Below are 23,653 nucleotides of genomic sequence, written 5' to 3'. Positions count from 1 at the left end.
CATTGCAGTCTTCTCTCCTCGGCCCGGAACGGAAAATACCGAGCCGAGGAGAGATGACATCATTTCCTCTGCCTCTGTGTACAATACAGAGGCAGGGAAATGATCCCATTGGCTGAGAGCGATCGCGAGGGGGGGGCCACGAATGGATGGCCTCCCCCTCACCTCCGATCGCCGGGGGAGATTTGCCGACCGCCGCAGGCACCGGGGGGGGGGGTCCGATCGGACCCCCCACCCGCGGGCAGGCAAGGACGTACATATACGTCCTTTTGCCTGCCCGTGCCGCTCTGTTGACGTATATAGTCGTGCGGCGGTCGGCAACTGGTTAAAAACCACGAACGGAGAATCATAAGCCTTTGAAGTTCGGACACGCAACTCACGAACACCGAATGAACACCGAATCGCGCACAGGAACCGACAAAGACCACTGCTGCTTAACTACCCCCCGGACTCCTCCCATAAATTCAGGCCACCATACTGGCCTTCTTATAGATAGTGCAATATATTGCAAATTATAAATAACAAAGAAAACTAGTGAATTTAATTATATCAATAAAGTCCACTGGAAGTGAAAAAAGTCCAATAAAGTGCCAAATGTAAACTGTGTGAAATCTTCAGCAAGTGTCTATATATTCGTACACCCTAGGTGTATGCATGTACACACGTGTACCTCCACCAAATAGATCCTGTTTACCAGAACGCTTTAACCCCCTAATACAGAGCAGATAAAACAAGCTTGTTATATGGTCAGGCTTCTACCACAGAGCTGTCCACAGTCTCCACTTCAGGTCAGGACTCACAGATCACCCTCCAGTTCAACAGTGTATCATAATTAAAAGAAGAACATAGTTAAAAAAGCAGTAAAAACAGTACATACGTGAATCGCAGCCGGTTCCAAAAGAGGGGCTTCTAGGTTCACATGACATGATGATGTCACAAACTTAGTCTCCACCCTACGTGTTTCACTACAAATAGAATGTTCGAACTATATTACTTGGTTTAAATAAATGAGAAGTGCTTTTTATCAGTTTTGTACTATGCGGTTCCTCTGGTTCTTCTTTTAATTAAGATACACTGTTGAATCAGAGGGTGACCGTGAGTCCTGACCTACAGTATGTGGAGACTGTGGGCGGCTCTGTGGTGGAAGCCTAGCTATATAACAAGTTAGTTTTGACTGCTCTGTAATATGGGGTCAAAGCATTCATTTACTACAATGTCATGTAGCAACTCATTACAAACCAGTTCGTGACCCAGTTTCAATTCTGAACCATAGTTTAAGAAATGGAGAGGTGCTGGAAGCAGAAATGATGCTCAAACTGGTGAAGAACTACATTAAATTGTGCTGCTTCAAGCCTCCAATTGTAGTAGAAATACTGTAATGGCAGGTGTCACTGTGCCTGTCATTTTATAGCTGGTGACACTCTACTTCTGCACCCTGCTATTGGAGTATATCATGTATGACTGAGTTTCTGCCACAGCTGTTGACCCTGGAGAATACATGATCTATCTCCTGCTACTAATATATCTTCCATTCTTGTACCCCCTCTGATACTAAGATATCTTCCAGTCTTGTACCCCCTCTGCTACTAAGATACTGTATATTCCCGTTTTCTACCCTCTCAACTCTGTAGATATTTTCCAATCCTGTACCTCCTCTGCTTCTAAGATATTTTCTATTCTTGTACCCCCTCTGCTACTAAGATATTTTCCCATCTTGTACCCCCTCTGCCACTAAAATAAATCTTGTATTCCCTCTGCTACTACGATATCTTCCATTCTTGTACCCCCTCTGCCACTAAGATATGTCTTTTATCCCCTCTGCTACTAAGATATCTTCCATTCCTGTACCCTCCCCACCCCCCGCCATTAAGATATGTCTTGCATCCCCTCTGCTACTAAGATATCTTCCCTTCTTGTACCCCCCTGCCACTAAGATATGTCTTGCATCGTCTCTGCTACTAAGATAGCTTCCCTTCTTGTTCCCCCCGCCACTAAGATATGTCTTGTATCCCCTCTGCTACTAAGATATCTTTAAGTCTTGTATCCCCTCTGCTACTAAGTTGTCTTCCAGTCTTGTATTCCCTCAGTTACTAAGATACCTTCTAGTCTTGTATCCCCTCTGCTACCAAGATATGTTCCAGTTTCCTACCCCCCCCTGCTCTGTAAGTATCTTCCAGTCTTGTACCCCCTCTGCTACTAAGGTATCACCTATTCTTGTACCCCCTATGCTTCTAAGAAATCTTCCATTCTTGTAACCCCTCTGCTACTAAGATATTTTCCAGTCTTGTATACCTTCTGCTTCTAAGATATTTTCCATTCTTGTACCCCCTCTGCTACTAAGATATCCTTAAGTCTCGTATAGTGCCCGTAGGTTCCACTGGAAAATTGCACAGGTTTTCCGAGTAGATTCCCCCAGAGCCAGGCATATGTTCACATTCACTCTTTGGCTCAAAAACAAGTTCAGGGGTCTTCTTTTTGTTGTTTTTATTTTTGGAGTAACTGGGGTAGTGTTAAGGGAATTAGGTGGGATACTCAAAAACAAATATAAGAACTATGTACAAGTTGAGGACAGTAGACTACCTTCTGAAAGAGCTGAGGCAAGCAGAAGTCCTTGCAATAGCAAAACATGGACTTGGCTTGTAGTAGAAGCAGGCTTCTTTCTTTAGAACACCAAGAACAGAGTCCCTTTACAAAGCACTGGATAGACTAATCTCTTCTGGAACCAGTCGATGTCCCCTTTGGTCAAACACACAGCTGACTCTAGCGCAAGAAAGTGGCAACAGCCCAAAAGTCTGTATTCACAAAATGTCCAGGGACAATTGGTTGCCACCTTCCAACTTCCAAGTGACACCTTTCTCCAGTGATACCAGACTAGATCTTCAGCGGACAACCCCACAGTCAGCTCCCTGTAGCTTCAGCATCCAGACCCTCAGGTCTTCCACCTGAGGCCTCACGAGCAGCATGCACATGGCAGTGTTTCTGCCCTACAGGCTGGACCTTCCCTCTGCAGGCAAAGACCCAGCAGCTCTGTGTCTCAGCCTATTTATACAGACTCCCAGAAGCCTTCAGGACTATCCTCCCTGGGATTGACCAGGGCTGTAAAAATATTAATGCTTTTATTAGCATTGCTTAACACCTATGTTCCAGAGAGTTCTCCAGTTCTCCAGAGGAAACAGCAAACTAGCAGCAGCTGAAACACAGAGCAGACCTAATTAATCACATGCAGCTGCACTGATTACAGTGAGCACAACTAAATTTACCTAACACAACAATTATAGCCACACTGATTACAGAGACAAGTTCAATTTTACCTGCCAATGAAAAATACAGCTCCACTGAACACAGTGAGCCAGCCTAAAATTAATCCTAGCACCTATCTAGAAGGGTGCTACACTTATTTCTCTTCCGCTACCAAGTTGTCTTCCAGTCTTCTATCCCCTCAGCTTCCAGTTTTCCACCCCCTCTGTTCTGTAGATATCTTCCGGTCTTGTACCCCCTATGCTACTAAGTTATCTTCCATTCTTGTACCCCCTCTGCTACTAAGATATCTTCCAATCTTGTAGCCCCTGAAGTATCTGCATGTCATAGCTTCTGCAAGTGAGGAAGCTGCTAGTCCTATTCTCTGTCATTGGGATATTGGTAATAGGTTGCCCCAGTGTAGCATCCTTCAGGCTGGGTTCACACTTATGCAAATTGGATGTGGTTTACCCGCATTCCAATTCGCATGACAGGATAGTGTGACCGGCTCTCAATGGAGCCAGTTCACACAATTCCGGAGTGGGCAAGGAGCGCACTGGAAAGGGGTCCTGTGCATCTTTGGCTCGGTTTCAAGTCTGAATTTAGGCAAAAATTCGGACCTGATTCACACCTGAAATGGAGAACAAGGACGCACCGCATCCCCTGCTGTGAGCCGCGGCCGCAGCTAGTGTGAACCGAGTATAAGTCAAACTTTTCTACTAAAGTATTTGTGCATGATATGCCTCACGCTCTCATGCGTTAGCACCTTCCAAACTTTAAAGCTGTAAGAGTGAGAACTGGGTGCTACTGTGGGAAACTACTGTAATTTGGATTTTTTTGGGTGGGAGGAAGCCCCTAATAAAATTATGCTGTGGGGCCCTGTGATTTTTAACTATGTCTCTGTCACTAATCATAGTTTATTAAATAATGACATAATGGTTATTGCAAAAAAATAAAAAATCTAATAAAAGACAATCCTTCATGTGATATAAACCTATTTTTATGGTGCCTGTATATCTTTAAGCCTTTTTTGTTTGACATGTGTCTCCCCTCCATGTGCTCCTTGTTGTTAAGGCCAGATATAGGTTGGGGCAGTTGCCATTTGTTTGTACTGTTAGGTTATATGGTGGGGGGGGTGCACCGGACACCTTCGCTGCCATTGTGCCATTTGCTGGGTGTCCAGTGTGCATCTGTGACTTTGAGGAGGAGTGGGCTCCCTCCAGGCATACCTGCCCTCAATCTATCCATTATTATATATGTGCTCCTCCTTTGAGGCTCTCAAAATGTAAAGAGATAGGACTGCAGATAATACTGGGGTGCCATGACATGGCCTCTGCAGCTTACACATGTATTTATAAATGTGTGCAAACTAAACCTCTGTTTTTAACATGAACTGTTAGGCTGGATTCACATCTATGCAATTTTAGTGCTTTTTGCATTTTGCAGATTTGAACTACAGTCCATTTAACATTGTTTCCTATGGAACATGTTCTGTAGTGCAACTCTGCAAAATGCAAAAAGCACTAAAAATGCATAGGTGTGAATCCAGCCTCAGACAGGACAATTCGGTTTCCTGCAGGCTGGCTGGTAAGTTGAGCTGGGAATCTTTCTTTGTTTTTGTTTGGCATGCGTCGCCCTTTCATGTGCTCCTTGCTGTGAAAGCCATTTATAAGTTGGGGCAGTTCCCATTTGCTTATATCTTTTAGGCTCCATTCACACTAGCGCGTTTTTTGATGCATTTTGCATTTTGCAGAAATGCATGGGAATTTTTTAACATGGGTTCCTATGGAACATGTTCACATCAATTCCTTTTTGTATCTCTGCATTTTTGGAAAGGGTCCAGGACTTTTTTTCATGCAAAATGCAGCGTTTTGCATGTAATGGAATTCAATGGACAAGCATCAAAAACACAAGTGCACAGTTTTTGCAGCGTTTTTACAGCATTTTTGATGTGTTTTTGATGCATTTTTGCTGTTTTTTTTTTTTTTTAAATGTAAAAAAAAAAACAAAAACACAAAACGCGGCAAAAACGCGACAAAAACGCTGTAAAAACGCTACAAAAACGCTGCTCAAAAACGTGGCAAGCATGAAAAAAAAAACTCCAAAAACGCTCAAAAGCAACATGCATAGGTGTGAATCCAGCCTAAGGCTGGATTCACACCTATGCAGTTTTAGTGCTTTTTGCATTTTGCAGATTTGCACTACAGTTCATTTAACATGGTTTCCTATGGAACACGTTCTGTAGTGCAAACCTGCAAAATGCAAAAAGCACTAAAAATGCATAGGTGTGAATCCAGCCTTAGGCTGGATTCACACCTATGCATGTTGCTTTTGAGCATTTTTGGAGTTTTTTTTTTTGATGCTTGCCACGTTTTTGAGCAGCGTTTTTGTAGCGTTTTTACAGCGTTTTTGCCGCGTTTTGCGTTTGTTTTTGTTTGTTTTTTTACAGTTTTTTTTACAGTCTAAAAAAATAAATAAATAAATAAATAAAAAAAAACGGCAAAAACGCATCAAAAACACTGTAAAAACGCTGCAAAAACGGTGCACTTGCGTTTTTGATGCTTGTCCATTGAATTCTATTACATGCAAAACGCTGCATTTTGCATGAAAAAAAGTCCCCGACCCTTTCCAAAAATGCAGAGATACAAAAAGGCATTGATGTGAACATGTTCCATAGGAACCCATGTTAAAAAATTCCCATGCATTTCTGCAAAATGCAAAATGCATCAAAAAACGCGCTAGTGTGAATGGAGCCTTAGGCTCCATTCACACCTATGCATGTTGCTTTTGAGCGTTTTTTTTTTTTATGCTTGCCACGTTTTTGAGCAGCGTTTTTGTAGCGTTTTTACAGCGCTTTTGCGGCATTTTTGCCACGTTTTGCGTTTTTTTTTTTTTTTTTACAGTTTAAAAAAAAAAAAAAAACGGCAAAAACGCATCAAAAACGCTGTAAAAACGGTGCACATGCGTTTTTGATGCTGGTCCATTGAATTGTATTACATGCAAAACGCTGCATTTTGCATGAAAAAAGTCCCTGACCCTTTCCAAAAATGCAGAGAAACAAAAAGGCATTGATGTGAACATGTTCCATAGGAACCCATGTTAAAAAATTCCCATGCATTTCTGCAAAATGCAAAATGCATCAAAAAACGCGCTAGTGTGAATGGAGCCTTAGGCTTAGTTTACACTTGCAGTTAAGGGGGTAGTATAACTAGGTGACTGAGCTGTGTTTTTACTGCTCCCTACCTACCCCTTTGGAAACTGCGAAGTCAGCTGTACAGGATATACACATTGCAAAATGATCTCCCCTTTTGCAGTACCGCCCACTAAAAATGTCCCATTTAAGTGCAATGAACATGGTTGCAACACAGTGGCGCAAGCTTTGAGGGGTGAAACAGGTAGTAAGGAGGTGATATAATCCCACCCCACCACCTGGGAAATGTCCCCTGAAAAGCGATCCACCGCAAATGAGTGTAAATGAGCCCTAGGAGAACCTTCAAAATGACCACATTTTGCAAAATAGGCACTGTAACGTATATTATTAGAGGAATGGTGCGATCCCATTTTTTGCCACGAGTTTTTGGAAAATGAAGAATGTTATTTTATTTTTTTTTGTCAATTAAAGATATTTCTTAAAGATATTTCCTATGCACTGCATGAGCATACTTAGAATTACATCATAAAACCATAAAATACTCTCTGCTATTCTTCCCAAGTATGGGTATGTGGGTGGGGCTTAGGCGACCCCAGTGGGGGACAAAAGAACTACACTCGCTAATTGTCTAGGTTCTAGGTAGGAGTTTGCTTACATGTGAAAATCAGCATTAAGGCTCGATTCACACCTATGCATGTTGCTTTTGAGCGTTTTTGGAGGGTTTTTTTTCATGCTTGGCACGTTTTTGAGCAGCGTTTTTGTAGCGTTTTTGCGGCGTTTTTGCGGTGTTTTTGCCGCGATTTGCGTTTTGCGTGTTTTTTTTTTTTGTTTTTTTTTCATTTTTTTTTACAGTCTTAAAAAAAAATTACAAAAAAAAAAAAAAAAAACGGCAAAAACGCACCAAAAACGCACCAAAAACGCTGCAAAAACGGTGCACTTGCGTTTTTGATGCTTGTCCATTGAAATCCATTACATGCAAAACGCTGCTTTTTGCATGAAAAAAAGTCCCCGACCCTTTCCAAAAACGCAGAGATACAAAAAAGCATTGATGTGAACATGTTCCATAGGAACCCATGTTAAAAAATTCCCATGCATTTCTGCAAAATGCAAAATGCATCAAAAAACGCGCTAGTGTGAATGGAGCCTTAGGCTCCATTCACACCTATGCATGTTGCTTTTGAGCGTTTTTGGAGGGTTTTTTTTCATGCTTGCCACGTTTTTGAGCAGCGTTTTTGCCGCGTTTTTGCCACGTTTTTGCCGCGATTTGCGTTTTGCGTTTTTTTTTTTTTTTTTACAGTTTTTTTTTTACAGTCTAAAAAAAAATTAAAAACGCTGCAAAAACGGTGCACTTGCGTTTTTGATGCTTGTCCATTGAAATCCATTACATGCAAAACGCTGCTTTTTGCATGAAAAAAAGTCCCCGACCCTTTCCAAAAATGCAGAGAAACAAAAAGGCATTGATGTGAACATGTTCCATAGGAACCCATGTTAAAAAATTCCCGTGCATTTCTGCAAAATGCAAAATGCATCAAAAAACGCGCTAGTGTGAATGGAGCCTTAAGCATAACGCCTGGCTTAGAAATGAGCCACAATGAACACAGTTAACCCGCTGGCTAACTGACTATACTGTTGCACTAAGCATTACAAACACTACCACAGTTACAGAACACAATCTCCCAGGTGCGCAGCATTTGAAAATCTGTGCTGCAGAGCCTGCACCAGCACCCAACAACCCAGCAATCCCTGTCATCTCACTCCCAGTGGCATGTCCACAGTTACCAGTGGATACAGGAAATGAACCTCACTCTGTAACTATGGGTTGGTTGGCTGCCTTAAACTGGATATAAACCCAATTCATGAAGTTTGAGCTGGGAACATATATCTGTAGTGTGATCTTATCTCTCTAAAGCACTGAATCCCGTGTGTTTCTTCTGTCCCGTTATCAGCCTGATAACCTCTGACAAGTTCTCTTCGACAGGAGAGAAAAGCAGCTTGATGTTTGTGTCCTCTGAGGTTGCTATAAATAGATTAGCAGAGAGCTGCTCAATTCAGAGCAGAGCTCTGCACATTAATTCCTTCCTTTTGCCAATGTGGAGTGGGGGTGTGTGCCTTATCTCCAATCAGCTGTCTTGGCTGTATGCCAATAATCCACTCCCAGTGCTAAACAGGAAGAGAAAATCTAACATAATCTGCACTTTCTAAAGTATATACAAAGCTGAAGACAGCAGATATGTGAAGGAATGTGATGTAGATAATAATAATAGTAATCTGAAAATGTCTATTTTCTTATGTGCATACATATTTTTCTCCTTACTCATTATATAAGTATACAGGTTTGCTCTGTTCCTATATTTTCTCAAGATGGCGGGTACCCCCTACATCCCACACATCAGAAGAACGCGGAACAAGATAAAACCAAAGATCAGCCAGACCTCGTTATGAACATTCTCCATTTTCTTTTTCTATCTTAACCAATGAGATGTACCTATTAGACTAACATAGCAATGACGTATTTGTGTGTATAAAACATTAACACCGCCTTGAATAAATTAGAAGTGTAAAAAGTAATGGTGCTGAGCATGTCTCAGAGTGTTTACTTTTATATGCATGCATATCAACACTTTTCAAATTAGAGACAGCAGCAGATAACCTTGGGCTCGATTGGAGCTCTTAATCATTTCCATAACAGATGGTGCCGAAACAAGCATTCGGGCATTAACTGATTGATGAGAGTGGGGTCTTTGCGCAGCCCTAACAGTACCGGTGAGTTTGATTTATATTCTTACCACTGTACGACTCTCTTATCTTTCGGTTGACGGCTGGATTCTGTCGGTATGCTGAGACTGTCTTAGAGGCAGGTATTTCCTCGCCTGAGGTTGTTTTAACTAACCTGCTGATGGGTTTCTGCTGACTGTATTTGTTCACTGTCTGCCATTCTTTGGGCTACGAAACTCAGCAGTCTAAGGGTGCTACATGTGTGAATGTGTGCTCTCTGACATGAGATGGTTTCCCTTGTAGCAAACGTTTATAGACGGATTACTCTAGGTTTTTAACGAAACTTTGAGGGTTATTTTAGCTGCTGGCTTTGCAGTCTAAAGTGCTACATGTGTGAATGTGTGCTCTCATCTCCAGATGAACTATCGGTCTCTGGAATGAGTTGGTTTCCCTTGTAGCAAACGTCTATAAAACGGGTTTATTTTTCCAGGGTGGTCTGCCCTTGTGGTTATCTTAGCCTGCTGAGGCTTTACGGTTCAGAGAGTGGCAGGTGTAATGTCCTGTCCTGATTGTATTTGTGATTTACTGTTTGCTACGTTGCTCCCTATTACCCCTGATGTGTTTGTTCTTGTTCTGAGATTAACCGTACATTAGTCTTAAGTGCCCCCACCGAAGGAATTTTTGATAAAGAACGCTGAGAAAAATATTAACTCCTTGGTTGTATGTATTCCCCTCTCAAGCCGTTAGCCGAGAAACAGAAAGTGATATTGTAAAGAAAGTGATGTTGCAGAAGAAACAGGGAGAAAAATCCTGTGTGATAAAGAAAATTGGATAAAGGAAGTTAAGAAAGATGGTGATTGTATTATGTATGTGTATCACAGAGCTGATGATATGTTGGAACTTGAAACAAAGGAGGGAAGGGACAGCACTGCCCTCCGTCTAACAACCACTCCTTTCTCACCACCCAAGCACAACCCACTGTGACAACTCAGCCCGGCGGCCATCTTAGTGCACCCATGCCTTCACTTTCTACCCAGTCCAGTGCACTTCCTGCCGGCGGCCATCTTGGTACACCCAGTAAGCTTAAACAGCCTGTACCCAGCCCTCCCTGTTTTAAACCAAGATGGTTCATACCACACACCTGTCTTCCCCAATACGGGAGCATCACATTCCCAGGCCGGATATGTTAATGATGAAGAAGCGTCTGAGTGGGAAGCCCAACAGCAGGCAGCAAGGCCACCCACTGATTTAACCCCCAATCCGGCTCCGGACTCACAGTTCCGAGAGGATCTCAAACACATGCTGGCAACCGTAAAGAACAGTGCCACTTGCCAGCCCCTGCCCCAACAACAGTCTCGGTTACCAGAAGGGGCACCAGTGATGTATGTCGCTTTTACTCTATCACAAGCAGCGGCCTTAGTGACAAGTCTGCCTGACCCAGAGAAGCAGCCAATTCCCTTCTACAACAGGATAGTGCAGATACAAAAAACTTACTCAGCCTCCTAGAGAGACTTGATCAGCCTATGCCAAATCAAAGCAGGATATGTCTTTTGACCAGTCATGCAGACGGCCTTCAATGATGCCAGCCTGACAAGTGCCACTTCCTACACCTCAGGCGTGGAGTTCTGTGCACAACTCCACGACTGGGCAAAGGAGAAGTTGACGGATCAGAAGACCACAATCCAAGATATTACCCAAGATAAAGGGGAGTCTGAAGAAGTATCATACTAAACTCGTACAGGCCTTTGATGATCTGAGTTTCTCCCACTATGAAAAGAGACACACACGTTTCCTGCGTGGGAGTGGATGGGGTGCTCCGCTCCAGTCCATTTGTAGAGCCACTCCAAGTGGGGACATTTCCTGATTTGCTTGCCAGATTTGTGGTGTCCTCTACATGTCCCTTGAATCTACTAGGAGCTGATGTGTTGTCCGGACTACAGGCCTCAATCAGGACACGCCTGAAGGGGGGATGAAGTTACATACTCCCCTATCTTTAGAAGACTCATCTGCCTTGTGTTCTCTGCCTCTCCTGATGACACTTAATGAAGAAACAACTTCAAGTTCAATACTGCAGGAAGTACTTGACAGAATCCCTGCGTGCCTATGGTCCACAGGACCGGAAGACAACGGTCACTTAAAGGTGCCACCAGTTTCAGTCAAGCTAAAAGAGGGCGCATCATTGCCCCGGAAACCACAATAACCCCAAGAAGAGAACCCCTAAAGGAGAACCAGGTACCTGCTGTGGATGCCTTTGACTGCAAAATACCTCACAGAGGTGGACCTTACAAACGTTTTCTTCAGTGTCCACCCTCACCCCTCCTGCTGGTACCTTTTTGCATTAATCCACGGAAAGAAACGGAAACATACCTAAACAGTTGTGCCACAAGGGGTACAGAACTTTCCAAGCCAGTCTGCAAAAACTATGGCTTTCATCCTTGACACATGACAAGAGGAACAGCCGGAAGTGATTCTCTTCCAACATGTTGATGACCTTCTCCTTTGTGCAGCTGACTTACCCCCTGTTGAAGTCACCTCAGAAAGCCTGTTGTGCTATCTTGCCAACCAGGGCTGCAGAGCCTCAAAGCCCAAATTGCAGTGGTGCTCAACACCTGTCATTTTCCTTGGACTAATTTCCGAGTGCAGAGCATGGATTCCAGAAGCCTTCCTACTGATGCTCTGCAATCAGACCCTTCCAGATGTCTCCTGAAGAAATATCTAAAGTTTGAAGCCTTTAAGTGCGCCACCCCCGGCGCTAGGGCTCCCAGCCTACGGCAAAACGCTCAAGTTCTTTGTATCCGAACGTCTGGGACATGCTGCAGGTGTACTCACCCAATCACACGGCATCAGCCTATGCCCTGTAGGATATTATTCCTGTCGACTGGATGTGGTAGCAAGAGGAGGCCTATTGTGTCTGTGAGCTGGCTTTGCTACACAAGCCTTGCTTGATAAAACTTTGAACTTGGTCCTCGGACACTGCCTCGTTCTGCTTGCTCCCCATGACGTTGTTGCCATATTCAACCAAGATCCAGCCGAAACACTAGTCTACTACCAGACACTTGAGACTCCTGTGTTCCCTCCTACTGGACAGCATTACTCTATTAAGTTGTCAAACACTGAACCCTACCACCCTTCTTCCACTTCTCGAGGGGGGAAAGGAGGAGGAGTAGAGTCTTGACTTGTTACCCCATGACCACACAGGACACGCGGTCACCACTGAAAACACTGTTCTACAAGCTGAAGCCTTACCACTGGTGATGTCTGCACAGGAGGCAGAGCTGTAAGCACTTACTACAGCATATAAATGGGCAGAGGGAAAAAGAGCCAACATTCATATGGACTCAAGATATGCTTTCAGCATTGCCCATGATTATGGTGTTATCTAGGACAGAGGATTCCTGATGGCTGCAGGAACACTTGTGAAAACTTGATTGATGCCTTGCTTCTCCCAACCCAAGTGACTATTCTGAGTAAAGCACACGACAAAATGAACTCAAAGGAAGCTTAAGGCAATCATCGAGCCAATACAGCTGCCAAACAGACAGCTGGTGGTCCACGGGAAGTGGACAGCAGGGTGGTAGAAGAAGACCACCCCGTGCTTACCTTACAGACTTTCCCAGTGGACAGAGTTTATCTAAAAGAACTACAGGAAACAACAAGTGCGGATAAGAAGGAAAGCTGGAAAAGGAGAGGAGCAACTCTCAGAAATGGACTATTCGAGTGCAACAAGAAGCCTTGTCTACCCAGGAGTATGTACCCAGCCGTGGTGCAATGGGCACATGGAGCTGCCCACTTGACAAAGACTTTTATGAACTCTCTTATCAACAAGTGTTGCACCAAGAGTTACTCCACTGACCGACAGCTTCTGCAGATCATGCATTATCTGCACCAAATGTAACCCAGGATGCACAGAAGAAGCACAGAAGAAGCACCTGGCAAAAGCCCTATACCCCATTCCAGAGGATGCAAATTGATCATTCTCAAGTGCCAAGAAGTGGCAGATTCGAATACGCCCTAGTGGAAGTGGTCATGACTGCCAGGACCACAGCTAAGAAACTACTGAGTGAGATAGTATGTAGATTTGGGGTCCCAGAGGTGATATTGAGAGATCAGGGACCAGCCTTAACAGCAACCCTTACTAAAGAGATTTGGGCAGCACTGGGGGTTCAGTTGGCACTACACATCCCATACCACCCTCAAAGTAGCGGGAAGGTAGAAAGGATGAATGGGACACTAAAAACAGGATGTTAAAGATGGCCCAAGAGACTAACATGAGTTGGCCAGACAGTTAGCCCATTGCCCTGTTCAGTGTCAGACACACCCCCAGGGGAAACATGCCCTATCCCCTTATGAAATTTTGTTTGGTTCAGCTCCCAGACTTGGTTGTTACTTTCCACAACAGTTACAGTTACAGTCTGATGTGTTGACTAATTATGTAACCACATTATCACGAGAATTAACCTGAATGCATGTCCAGGTGTTTTCTTCCATTCCAGATCCTGAATTAAATACAGGAACACACCAACTACTGTCTGGAGATACTTGAGCCAAGTTATGATGGTCCATTCCAAGTTTTGCTGACCACAGCCACCTCAGTCAAGTTGGCCAGGAAGAACACCTGAATGCATGCTTATCACTGCAGGAGAGCGTGTTTTCGGGTGCTGCATATCCTTTTCCTGTTTGATCTAGGGGGGAGGGGCCCAGGAGGTGGCCATCACAAAAATGATAACATAATTACGTTTTGGTGTAACTCTTCAGGTACACATGTGACCACCTTTACCTTAGATTACTGTGACATAGTACCTTGTCCGTTTGACCCTTCATGGTGATGCAATTGGTACAGTGATATCCCTGACGGTAAGGACATATATGTATGCCACACAGACAGTTACTGGGGACAGAGTTGTGGTTTCTGTGGGGGCGGGCGACCACAGAGTGCATTAGACAAAAAAGATGAAAATAGAAAGCCCCCATATCCTAACCAAAGATACCCCTGATACATGCACTGACCCAGCACACAGTCAGAGGAGGAAGCGAGCAGCTCTCTCCGGAAGCTTTGACCCTCATGTATACATACATGTCATAAGGGTTACAAGGGGGGTCCCTGATGAGTTTAAAGCCAGGGATCAGGTAAAAGCTGGTTTTGAGTCTTTGATCCCCATAACAACTGTCAGCAAGAATGTAGATTGGATTAACTACATGTCATGGTTATGCAATAGAGTTTGTCGATCAGCATACCTGTCTCCATGTGTTCATCTCTAGAGACCAGCTGACCCTCACCAGACTGCTTTTGTAACCTCTCCTATAAGCATGGCCCCACCCCAGGCCCTATCAGGGAACCCTATATTAACCTGTGCACTGCAAGCCAGCAGTGCTGATCAACCACTGTGTGTTAGCCTCTGTGTGTACTTGCTATGTTTCCTACATCTGATTCCTGTTACCGACTTTAGCCTGTTCCCGACCATCCCTGTTTGCCTGTGACCCTGATGTTCCAGCCAGCTGCCTCCTTCCTCTTCTCCTGTAGTCTACCGTGAGCGTGAGCTGTGAGACCCTGGGGGCCGCGACCTGGAGCCAGACTGCAGCGCAGTCCATCCTCACCACTAGAGGCTCTGGTGAACACCTGCTGGCTCTTAGACTCCGCGCCCTGGGGAATCTATGCTCTAGCTCCCAGTGGGATCTGTGTCAGTGATCCAGTAGACCTGCTTCCCGAACCTCTCAGGGTTCAATCCGCAGCAGTCAGCCGTAGGGTCCACTACCTTGCGGTACACTCCTGATCCCGACGGTGTGCATCTGTCACCCAGCCTCTAGGTGACCTGACACTACACATATTATAACCAACAGAGATTTGTAAATTGCACTAAAGATGCCCTCCAGCGAATTGCTGACCAGTTAGCCTCCACTTCCTACATGACATTCCAGGACCTGATGGCCTTAGACATGGTGCTATCTGGGAAAGGAGGTGTTTTGTAAAATCATAGGAAAAAACGGGAACCTGTTGTACATACATTCCTGATAATACTGGGCCAAATGGTAAGGTTACTTTAGCTATAAAGAAATTAGAAGATCTGTCACTGGAGTTGAAGAAGAACTCAGGTATCACAGACCCATGGGACCAATATTTTAGCTGGATGAGTGGGTGGCAGAAGGTGCTCGCCCAGATACGGGTAACAGTATTAATAATCCTGGTTCTTTTAGCCCTGATTGTATGCTGTATTCTACCTTTCATAAAAAGTTAATGAGCAAGGCTGTAGACAATAGCACACCTACATTTCTCCACCAAGAAGAAGAGGACCCCCTTATGATGGAAGATGACAAACCGTTCACTCCTCTACAGTCACTGCCTGTCCAAAATCTCACAATCCTATAGGGTTATAGGGATAGATAGCACCTGACTGCCTCTCCAGCTGTATCGAGGAGGGAAGTGAACAGTTGCTGCCCAATTCTATATACAGCCTAAAAGAGTTGCTGAGGAGAAGGGCCAGGCTAAAGTGGGACCTTTAGTATTAGGGACAGAAAAGAGAAAATAGTCATTTTAGGGGGGATTGTGAAGGAATGTGATGTAGATAATAATAATAGTATTCTGAAAATGTCTATTTTCTTATGTGCATACATATTTTTCTCCTTACTCATTATATAAGTATACAGGTTTGCTCTGTTCCTATATTTTCTCAAGATGGCGGGTACCCCCTACATCCCACACATCAGAAGAACGCGGAACAAGATAAAACCAAAGATCAGCCAGACCTCGTTATGAACATTCTCCATTTTCTTTTTCTATCTTAACCAATGAGATGTACCTATTAGACTAACATAGCAATGACGTATTTGTGTGTATAAAACATTAACACCGCCTTGAATAAATTAGAAGTGTAAAAAGTAATGGTGCTGAGCGTGTCTCAGAGTGTTTACTTTTATATGCATGCATATCAACACTTTTCAAATTAGAGACAGCAGCAGATAACCTTGGGCTCGATTGGAGCTCTTAATCATTTCCATAACAGATATACATGTAAAACTTATGTAGGGAGATTTGTTTAATTTCTGTGTATCATCTGAAGATGTTCACTTCACTGGGTACATGTAAGGGTTTATATCCACATTAAGCTATGATACATATACAGCCATATGGCCTACACTAGACAGCAAACTACATGCTGGACTAAAGTGTACTGTATCTACTCTAACCTACAGTCCTCTTGTTACAAGCCCTGTTCTTTGGATATACCACTAGAGAGAGACTTTAGACCAGGCATTAAACAGTTTACAGTAACTTTACTGAAGAAAGGCAACACAGAGGAACAGTTCTTAACAGGCAGTTTCTCACATGAATTACTGCACAGGTGCTTTAGTGCCCATAGGGTATTCCTACCTGAATAACAGCAGATAGTCCTTAGGCTGGATTCACACCTATGCATTTTTTGTGCTGTTTGCATTTTGCAGATTTGCACTACAGAACGCATTCCATAGGAAACAATGTTAAATGGACTGTAGTGCAAATCTGCAAAATGCAAAAAGCACTAAAACTGCATAGGTGTGAATCCAGCCTTAGTGTCCATTAGAGGCAGGGTCCATGATTGATAACTAATCCACCTGAAGTAGCACAGAGTCCATATAGTCCATGGAAGTAAGTCCAAGATTGGTAGTTAAAAAAATCTCAAGCTCCTAGTCCCTCAGGGAGCCCTGAGTGACCCCCCCTAGCTGGGGATGCCATCCGGCAGCATAATGGTCTACATCTTGTCAGTATTTCCAGCAGCTCTATCTTGGGGCACTGAAGGGCCCAATTTTATGTGGTTCTGTGAAAAATTAGCAGGAAAATCTAGCCAATTAACCCTTCAGATCCACCACACATCTACATTGTAACAGTTTTACAGAACAGACAGCAGACTTGACCCAGATTGCTGCAGAACATGAGTCAGCACAAAAAAAAAAAAAAAAAAACTCTTCTGTATGCACTTGCCTACAAGTATTCCACATATGTGAGACTTTTTTGCAGCCTAGCTGCATAGAGGGGCCCAAAATCCAAGGAGCTTTCAAGGGGCAAAAAATAGGCATCTGAGTTTCTCACTACCCATCACATGTTTGGAGGCCCTGGAGCACCAGGACAGTACAAACACCCGCAAGGCACCGCATTTTGGAATGCAAACACACCCAAAGTATTTTTAAGAAACATGGTTAGTCCTATTATCACTGAACAGAAAGTGCTGAAGGCCGAACAAAGGGTGAAGAAAAGAGTTCCTGTGGTTTCAGAAGTGCAGTTGTCCGCAGGGGATGGCTGGGCCTGGTGTCTCGGAGGAATGTAGTCAGAGGGCTGTCCAGATGCTTCAGTTCAGGTGACAGGCAAGGGCATGGTCAACAAACAGACCAGGGTTAGTGTAGGCTGCAGGCAGAGGTAACACTGCACTGATGATGCAGTGATCAGTAACACATTACTGGCTGAACTGGCTCTAATGACACTGACACTGGTATGGCTAGTGGTCAGTAACACTGTTGCTGGCTGCATTGGTTTGGAAACAATAGCACTGATGTGCCAGCGCTCATTAACATTGAAGCTAGCTGTACTGGTCTGGGGACACTAGCACTGGTGTGGCTAGCAATCAGGAACACTATTGCTGGCTTCCACTGGTCTGTGGACACTGGGACTGGTGTAGTGACAATCAGCAATCAGGAAACATGTTGCTGGCTTACATAAATCTGGTGACATTGACTGGTGTGATGATGATCATAAACACTGTTGCTGGTTTCACTGATCTGGCGACACTGGGACTGGTGTGGCAGGGATCAGGAACACTGTTGCTGGTTTACACTGGTCTGGTGACACTGGCCCTGGTGTGGCGGCACTCTGGAACACTGTTGCTGCCTGCACTGATCTTGTGACACTGTGAATGGTGTGGCAGCATTCAGGAACACAGTTTCACAGCCAGATTCCTACTGCGCATGCACGAATCACGCTGCACTTTCTCAATGGGCTAGCTGCGATGAGGATCGAACCTCCGGCTAAGTTCACCACAGCGAACTCAGCAGGAGGTGGGAGCGGGTACCTGTCAAAAGCAGGTACCCGCCCCCCCCCCCCCCCTACAAGATGCCAAATGTAGCTCCGGAGGGGGAGGGGGTTCAGACAAGCGGAACTTCACCTATTGGGTGGAGCTGCAATTTAATCTGTCAGAGACACAACAAACACTGAATCAACAGCCAAGCAAATGTCATTTTTAGAAGGAAAGGGAATCAGTTGCAGTCACCACAGTAACTAAAAGCAATTTAAAATAATTAAGTAAAAAAAAAAAATATTTTTTATTATAAGTTACATTCAAGCCTCTAAGATGTGCTTACCTTATAAAGTATAAGGACTCGTTCACGCCATGTCCAGTGACCTACATTCTTCTGCACTGGATAAACACAGATCACCTCAAGGGCACATAGAAAACATTGGTTTTCTCTGTGCCTTCTTCAAACCGCTACCCACAATAATGCATAAAAATTCATATTACTGAACATGTTTTTGCAGTGCATTTTTATGTGCAGTATACTGTGACAAGACTCTGCTTTGCAACTCTGTATAAATACTGGTCTTCCTTGGCAAATTCCAGTTTTAATGAGATCTTAGCTCCTTGCATCATGTCTTCCTTTTGGTGTTGTGTCAAGTAATGAGTCATAGAGAAAATCCCTTTCAGAATAAAGTGTGATGTATTCCAGCAAACATGTTTGTTTTTTATGAAATTGGTAAAGTAACATTTTTTCCAATGAACCAACTTTATGTAAAATTTTTAGGATATTTTTATTCTGACCACCTTTTCCCCAAAATCAAGCACATACCATAATACAAGAAGATTAGGAAATACATTTGTTGCTCACAGAGAAACTCTTTAAGTACCCCTGCCTCTAAATACAGAGAGACTATGGTATAATTCAAAGCTAAATTTCAGCTACAAAAAAAAATAGATCCCTACAGTTTTGATCACTTCATCTGTAATGAAGTATGTCGCACGGGCAGCTGGATCCTGGAGAAATCTTCACTGCAGGGATGACCAATCCCCTTCTTGGCTCTGAACTTAAAACTTTTCCCAGGGAAAGGAGGAAGGAGGGGGGCCATCTGTACTGCTGTTCTGTTTAAAGACCCAAAGCTGTTAACCACCGCAGCACCAGAAGTTCAGAGACAGGAAGAGGACAGGCATCCCTGTAGTGAAGATATCTCCAAGATCCAGCTGTCTGCGCAATGTGGGACATACTTTAGTACAGGTAAGTGATGTGACTAAAACTGTGGGGAATTTTGTTCCTTACTTGGACAGGATATCTGCAGTTTGCTACAGAGATGTCCTGTGGTCTGCTTGCAGAAGGATAAAGAAAATGATGGCAAATAATACTGCCTCACATTCACTTTATAGCCCTATCTGAAAAAGCTAGTTTAATATTTCATTACTGTTGTTCCTAAAAAAACTCTTATTGGGCCACTCTGAGGTTGTAAACCTCAGTAATGAAATCTGAATAAAGCATATATATCTGGAGTGTTTACATATCTCCAAAGCTTTAAGCGTTGTTTCTCTCTGGTGCTTCCTTCCTCTGCTATCAGCATGAGTCACTTCTGAGAAGTTTTCCTGACACATGAGATACATTTGTGATGGGGAAGGAGAGCTCAGCACACAGCTTGTCTATTCAGAAAACAGCTCTGCATTCTTCCTTGGGTCCTGTGCAGTGTATGGTGGTGGTGGTGGGGGGGTGCGTCCCTTTCCTCCAATCAGCTCTCACACACTGTAACTGCAGCTCTCCAAACCCTCCTCTCTGCTCCTCACAGATGAAGAAGGATTTTATTACACATCTGCACTTTTGAAGGGATGTAAAGGAGACTGCAGATAAACAAGTAAAACTTATGAAGGAGGATTTGTTGCATCTCTGTGTATCATCTGAAGCTATTCTCTTCACTTCACTGGGTATATGAGGGGGTTTACAACCACTTTAAAGCTATACTGTAGGTGTGGCCATGTGCTGAATATTATTAATATAATATTCCAATGCTTCCAATCACATACCTGAGCAATTCTCTATGTACATAGGGCATGGAACACTTCTTGTTTCTGGTTGTGCAGTTGAGTTTCCATCTGAACTCACCCATGGAAAAACAGTAAAACCTTAAAAAAAAAAGAAAAGATATGTACATAGTTTTAGCAGCAAAAACAACACTGGTTATCAGAATCTAGGTTAGGTATTAAAGTAGAACTATAAGTAAAATTAACCCCTGCTGTTTGTTTGTATTTTGCCATGTGTGTCTGATTGGGGGGATTTTCTTTCACTTCCTGTCCCATAAGCAACAACTGCAAGTGGGAGGAAATCCCTCCAAGTGAGAGAATCCATGGTTGTCACCAGAACTAGTATCCCCATTGGAAGATATCCCTTCTATTACTGTTCTGGGGACATCCCAAAATTTGGGATTTGTTTTTACTTGAAAACAGTAAAGAGGACAAATAGAGAGGGTGATTCTCCCTAATGGGGGCAAAGACAGCAATAAAAACCTAATAAGCGCTCTAATCCCTCTCCGTTGTATCAAAAACTGAAAAAAAAAAAACCTAGTCCTGTCAACCCAAAATTCCTCTGCTTGCCTGAAGTGGCGGTGCAGCTATTACCAGTCACCCCTCTGCTAAGACAAGGGTTGGGGTTTAATGGAAAAAGGCTGTATGGACACATTATCTAATGTATAATATTATTTATTACTTTTTAAAAATTATATACAACCATTAACTTATAGTGGGAAGTCTTTCTCTACTACGGAAGTCAAGTGCAGTCACAGAGGTCATACTCATATGAATGAAGTTTTGGCCCTTGGGGCACTATTCCTCTCATTGATACAAGGCATTATTCCTGCTACTGGTACCAACAATGGGGCACTATTCCACTACTGACACCAACGATTAGGCAGGATTCCTTCTATTGACACTGATGAGGCACTATTTCTTCCACTGACACCGACGATGGAGCATTAATCCTTCCACTGACACCAATGATGGGGCACTATTCCTCCTCCCGACCACAAGCGATATGTCATTTTTTTTCTTTCACTGACCACCAAGCCTGAGGCATTTTCTACTTTTGAAAAGTCTGAAGGACAATAAACTGGCCCTTTGTTTAGAAAGTTTGGAGATCCCTGCACTACTGTATGTAACTACTGTGCACAGCCACTACCTACAAGATTGTTAGCTCTAAGCAGCAGATCTGAGGTTTGTGGAACAAACCTAGCTATGCTCTGAACATTAACCTGTAAAGGGTAAGGGCCCCTTTATTTACCAGCCTGATCAGCTGCAGAGTGTTAACTGCCCATGCATTGGTTTATCTGTTAAAGTGGTTGTCCAAAGTCAGAAGGTTAACATAGTAACATAGTTGGTAAGGTTGAATAAAGACAACAGTTCATCCAGTTCAACCTGTGTAGGTGCGTGTGTGTGTAGAAAAGTCATTTCCTATATCCCCTTAAATTGTTTACGTTAAGATGTACGTCCAAGAGTCTTTTAAAACCTTCCATACTTCCTGCTGACACTGATTGTGGGAGAGAGTTCCACATCCTTACTGCCCTGACAGTGAAAAACCCCCTACGCAGCTTAAGGGTAAATCGCTTCTCTTCCAGTCTCATTGTGTGGATCGTGTCTTCTTACGTCCCGTACACACAGTCGGATTTTCCGATGGAAAATGTCCGATCGGAGCGTGTTGTCGGAAATTCCGACTATTTGTGGGCTCCATCGGACATTTTCCATTGGATTTTCCGACACACAAAGTTTGAGAGCAGGATATAAAATTTTCCGACAACAAAATACGTTGTCGGAAATTCCGATCGTGTGTACACAAATCCGACGGACAAAGTGCCACGCATGCTCAGAATAAATAAAGAGATGAAAGCTATTGGCCACTGCCCCGTTTATAGTCCCAACGTACGTGTTTTACGTCACCGCGTTTAGAACGATCGGATTTTCCGACAACTTTGTGTGACCGTGTGTATGCAAGACAAGTTTGAGCCAACATCCGTCGGAAAAAATCCTAGGATTTTGTTGTCGGAATATCCGAACAAAGTCCGATCGTGTGTACGGGGCATTACACTCTCTGGGACTGAAAAGTTTCATACTTATGCTGGGATCCCCATTGAGATATTTGTACATTGTAATAATATCTCCTCTCTTCTCCAAGGAGAATACATTTAGCGCTTGTAGTCGTTCCTCATAATTGAGGTCCTCCAGTCCCCGTATTAATTAAGTTGCCCTTCTCTGGACTTTCCATAGTTCCAGCACATCCCTTCTGAGGATTGGTGACCAGAACTGTACGGAATACTCCAGATGCGGCCGAACCAGAGTTTGATAAAGTGGTAGAATAATCGTTTTATCCCTGGAGTAAATTCCCTTTTTAATGCATGCTAATATTGTGCTGGCTTTGGAAGCCGCAGCTTGACACTGCATGCTATTGCTCAGTCTGTCTTCTACTAGGATCCCTAGATCCTTCTCCATTCTGGAAGCCCCTAGAGTTTCTCCCCCTAAAGAGTAACTTGCGTTTTTTTTACCCCCCAAGTGCATTACCTTACATTTACCAGTATTAAACTTAATTTGCCATGTAGTAGCCCACTCCATTCATTTATTAAGGCCCTCTTGTAAAGTTTCTATATCCTGCTGTGTTGTTATTGCCTTGCATATTTTTGTGTCGTCAGCAAACACTGAGATCGAGCCATTTATCCCATCCTTTATATCATTTATAAATAAATTAAACAGAATTGGTCCCAGGACAGAGCCCTGGGGTACCCCACTAACCACTCTAGATTATTCTTAGTATAAGTTATTTATCACAACCCTTTGGACACCCCCGTATCCAGTTTTCTATCCAGGTACATACCCTATGGTCCATGCCTACAGACCTCAGCTTGTATATTAAGCGTTTGTGGTGGACTATATCAAATGCTTTCACGAAATCCAGATACACCACATCCACCAGCCTACCTTTGTCCAGATGGCAGTTCACTTTCTCGTAGAATGTTAATAGGTTGGTTTGGCAAGAGTGACCTTTCGTAACCCGTGCTGATTACTGCTAATTATACTGTTTTCATTAGCAAATTCTTGGATATGGTCCCTTATCATCCCCCCAAATAGTTTTCAAACTACCAACATTAGACTGACAGGCCTATAGTTGCCAGAAACAGATCTCTGCCCTTTTTTGAATATTGGCACCACGTGGGCTTTCCGCCAATCAGATGGTACCAATCCTGTCAGTAAGCTTAGGAAGATTAGGAATAGCGGCCTGGCTATAACCTGACTGAGTTCTTTAAGGACTCTCGGGTGTAAGCCATCTGGTCCCGGTGATTTATTCATGTTAAGCTTCTGTAATCGTTTCCAGATTCCGGCCTCTTTTAGCCACAAGGGTAGATCCTGTGGCGTGTTGCTAACAATAATGGCGTGGTCATTATACCCCTCCTTTTCCTGTGTGAAGACTGAGGAGAAGAAAGCATTTAGCACAGCTGCCTTCTGCTTGTCATCTGTAGCCACCTTCCCTTCCTCATCCTTTATGGCGCCTATGGGTTCTTCTTGGGATTATTTTTACTCT

The 23,653-nt window shown here is 43.6% G+C and overlaps 1 protein-coding gene across 1 annotated transcript in view; it reads right to left on the bottom strand.

Annotated features, from left to right (window-relative positions):
• BTC (betacellulin) overlaps positions 1 to 23,653 on the bottom strand; it is a 105,885-nt gene that overhangs the window by 35,505 nt on the left and 46,727 nt on the right. The window contains exon 2 of the mRNA XM_073601023.1: positions 20,119 to 20,217. Within this exon, the coding sequence (XP_073457124.1) occupies positions 20,119 to 20,217 (99 nt within the window). The remainder of the gene's footprint in view (positions 1 to 20,118; positions 20,218 to 23,653) is intronic.

This window comes from Aquarana catesbeiana, linkage group LG01 (assembly GCF_042186555.1).
Source record: "Aquarana catesbeiana isolate 2022-GZ linkage group LG01, ASM4218655v1, whole genome shotgun sequence".
Taxonomy (NCBI): Eukaryota; Metazoa; Chordata; class Amphibia; order Anura; family Ranidae; genus Aquarana; species Aquarana catesbeiana.
This window is presented reverse-complemented; position numbering and strand designations above follow the sequence as displayed.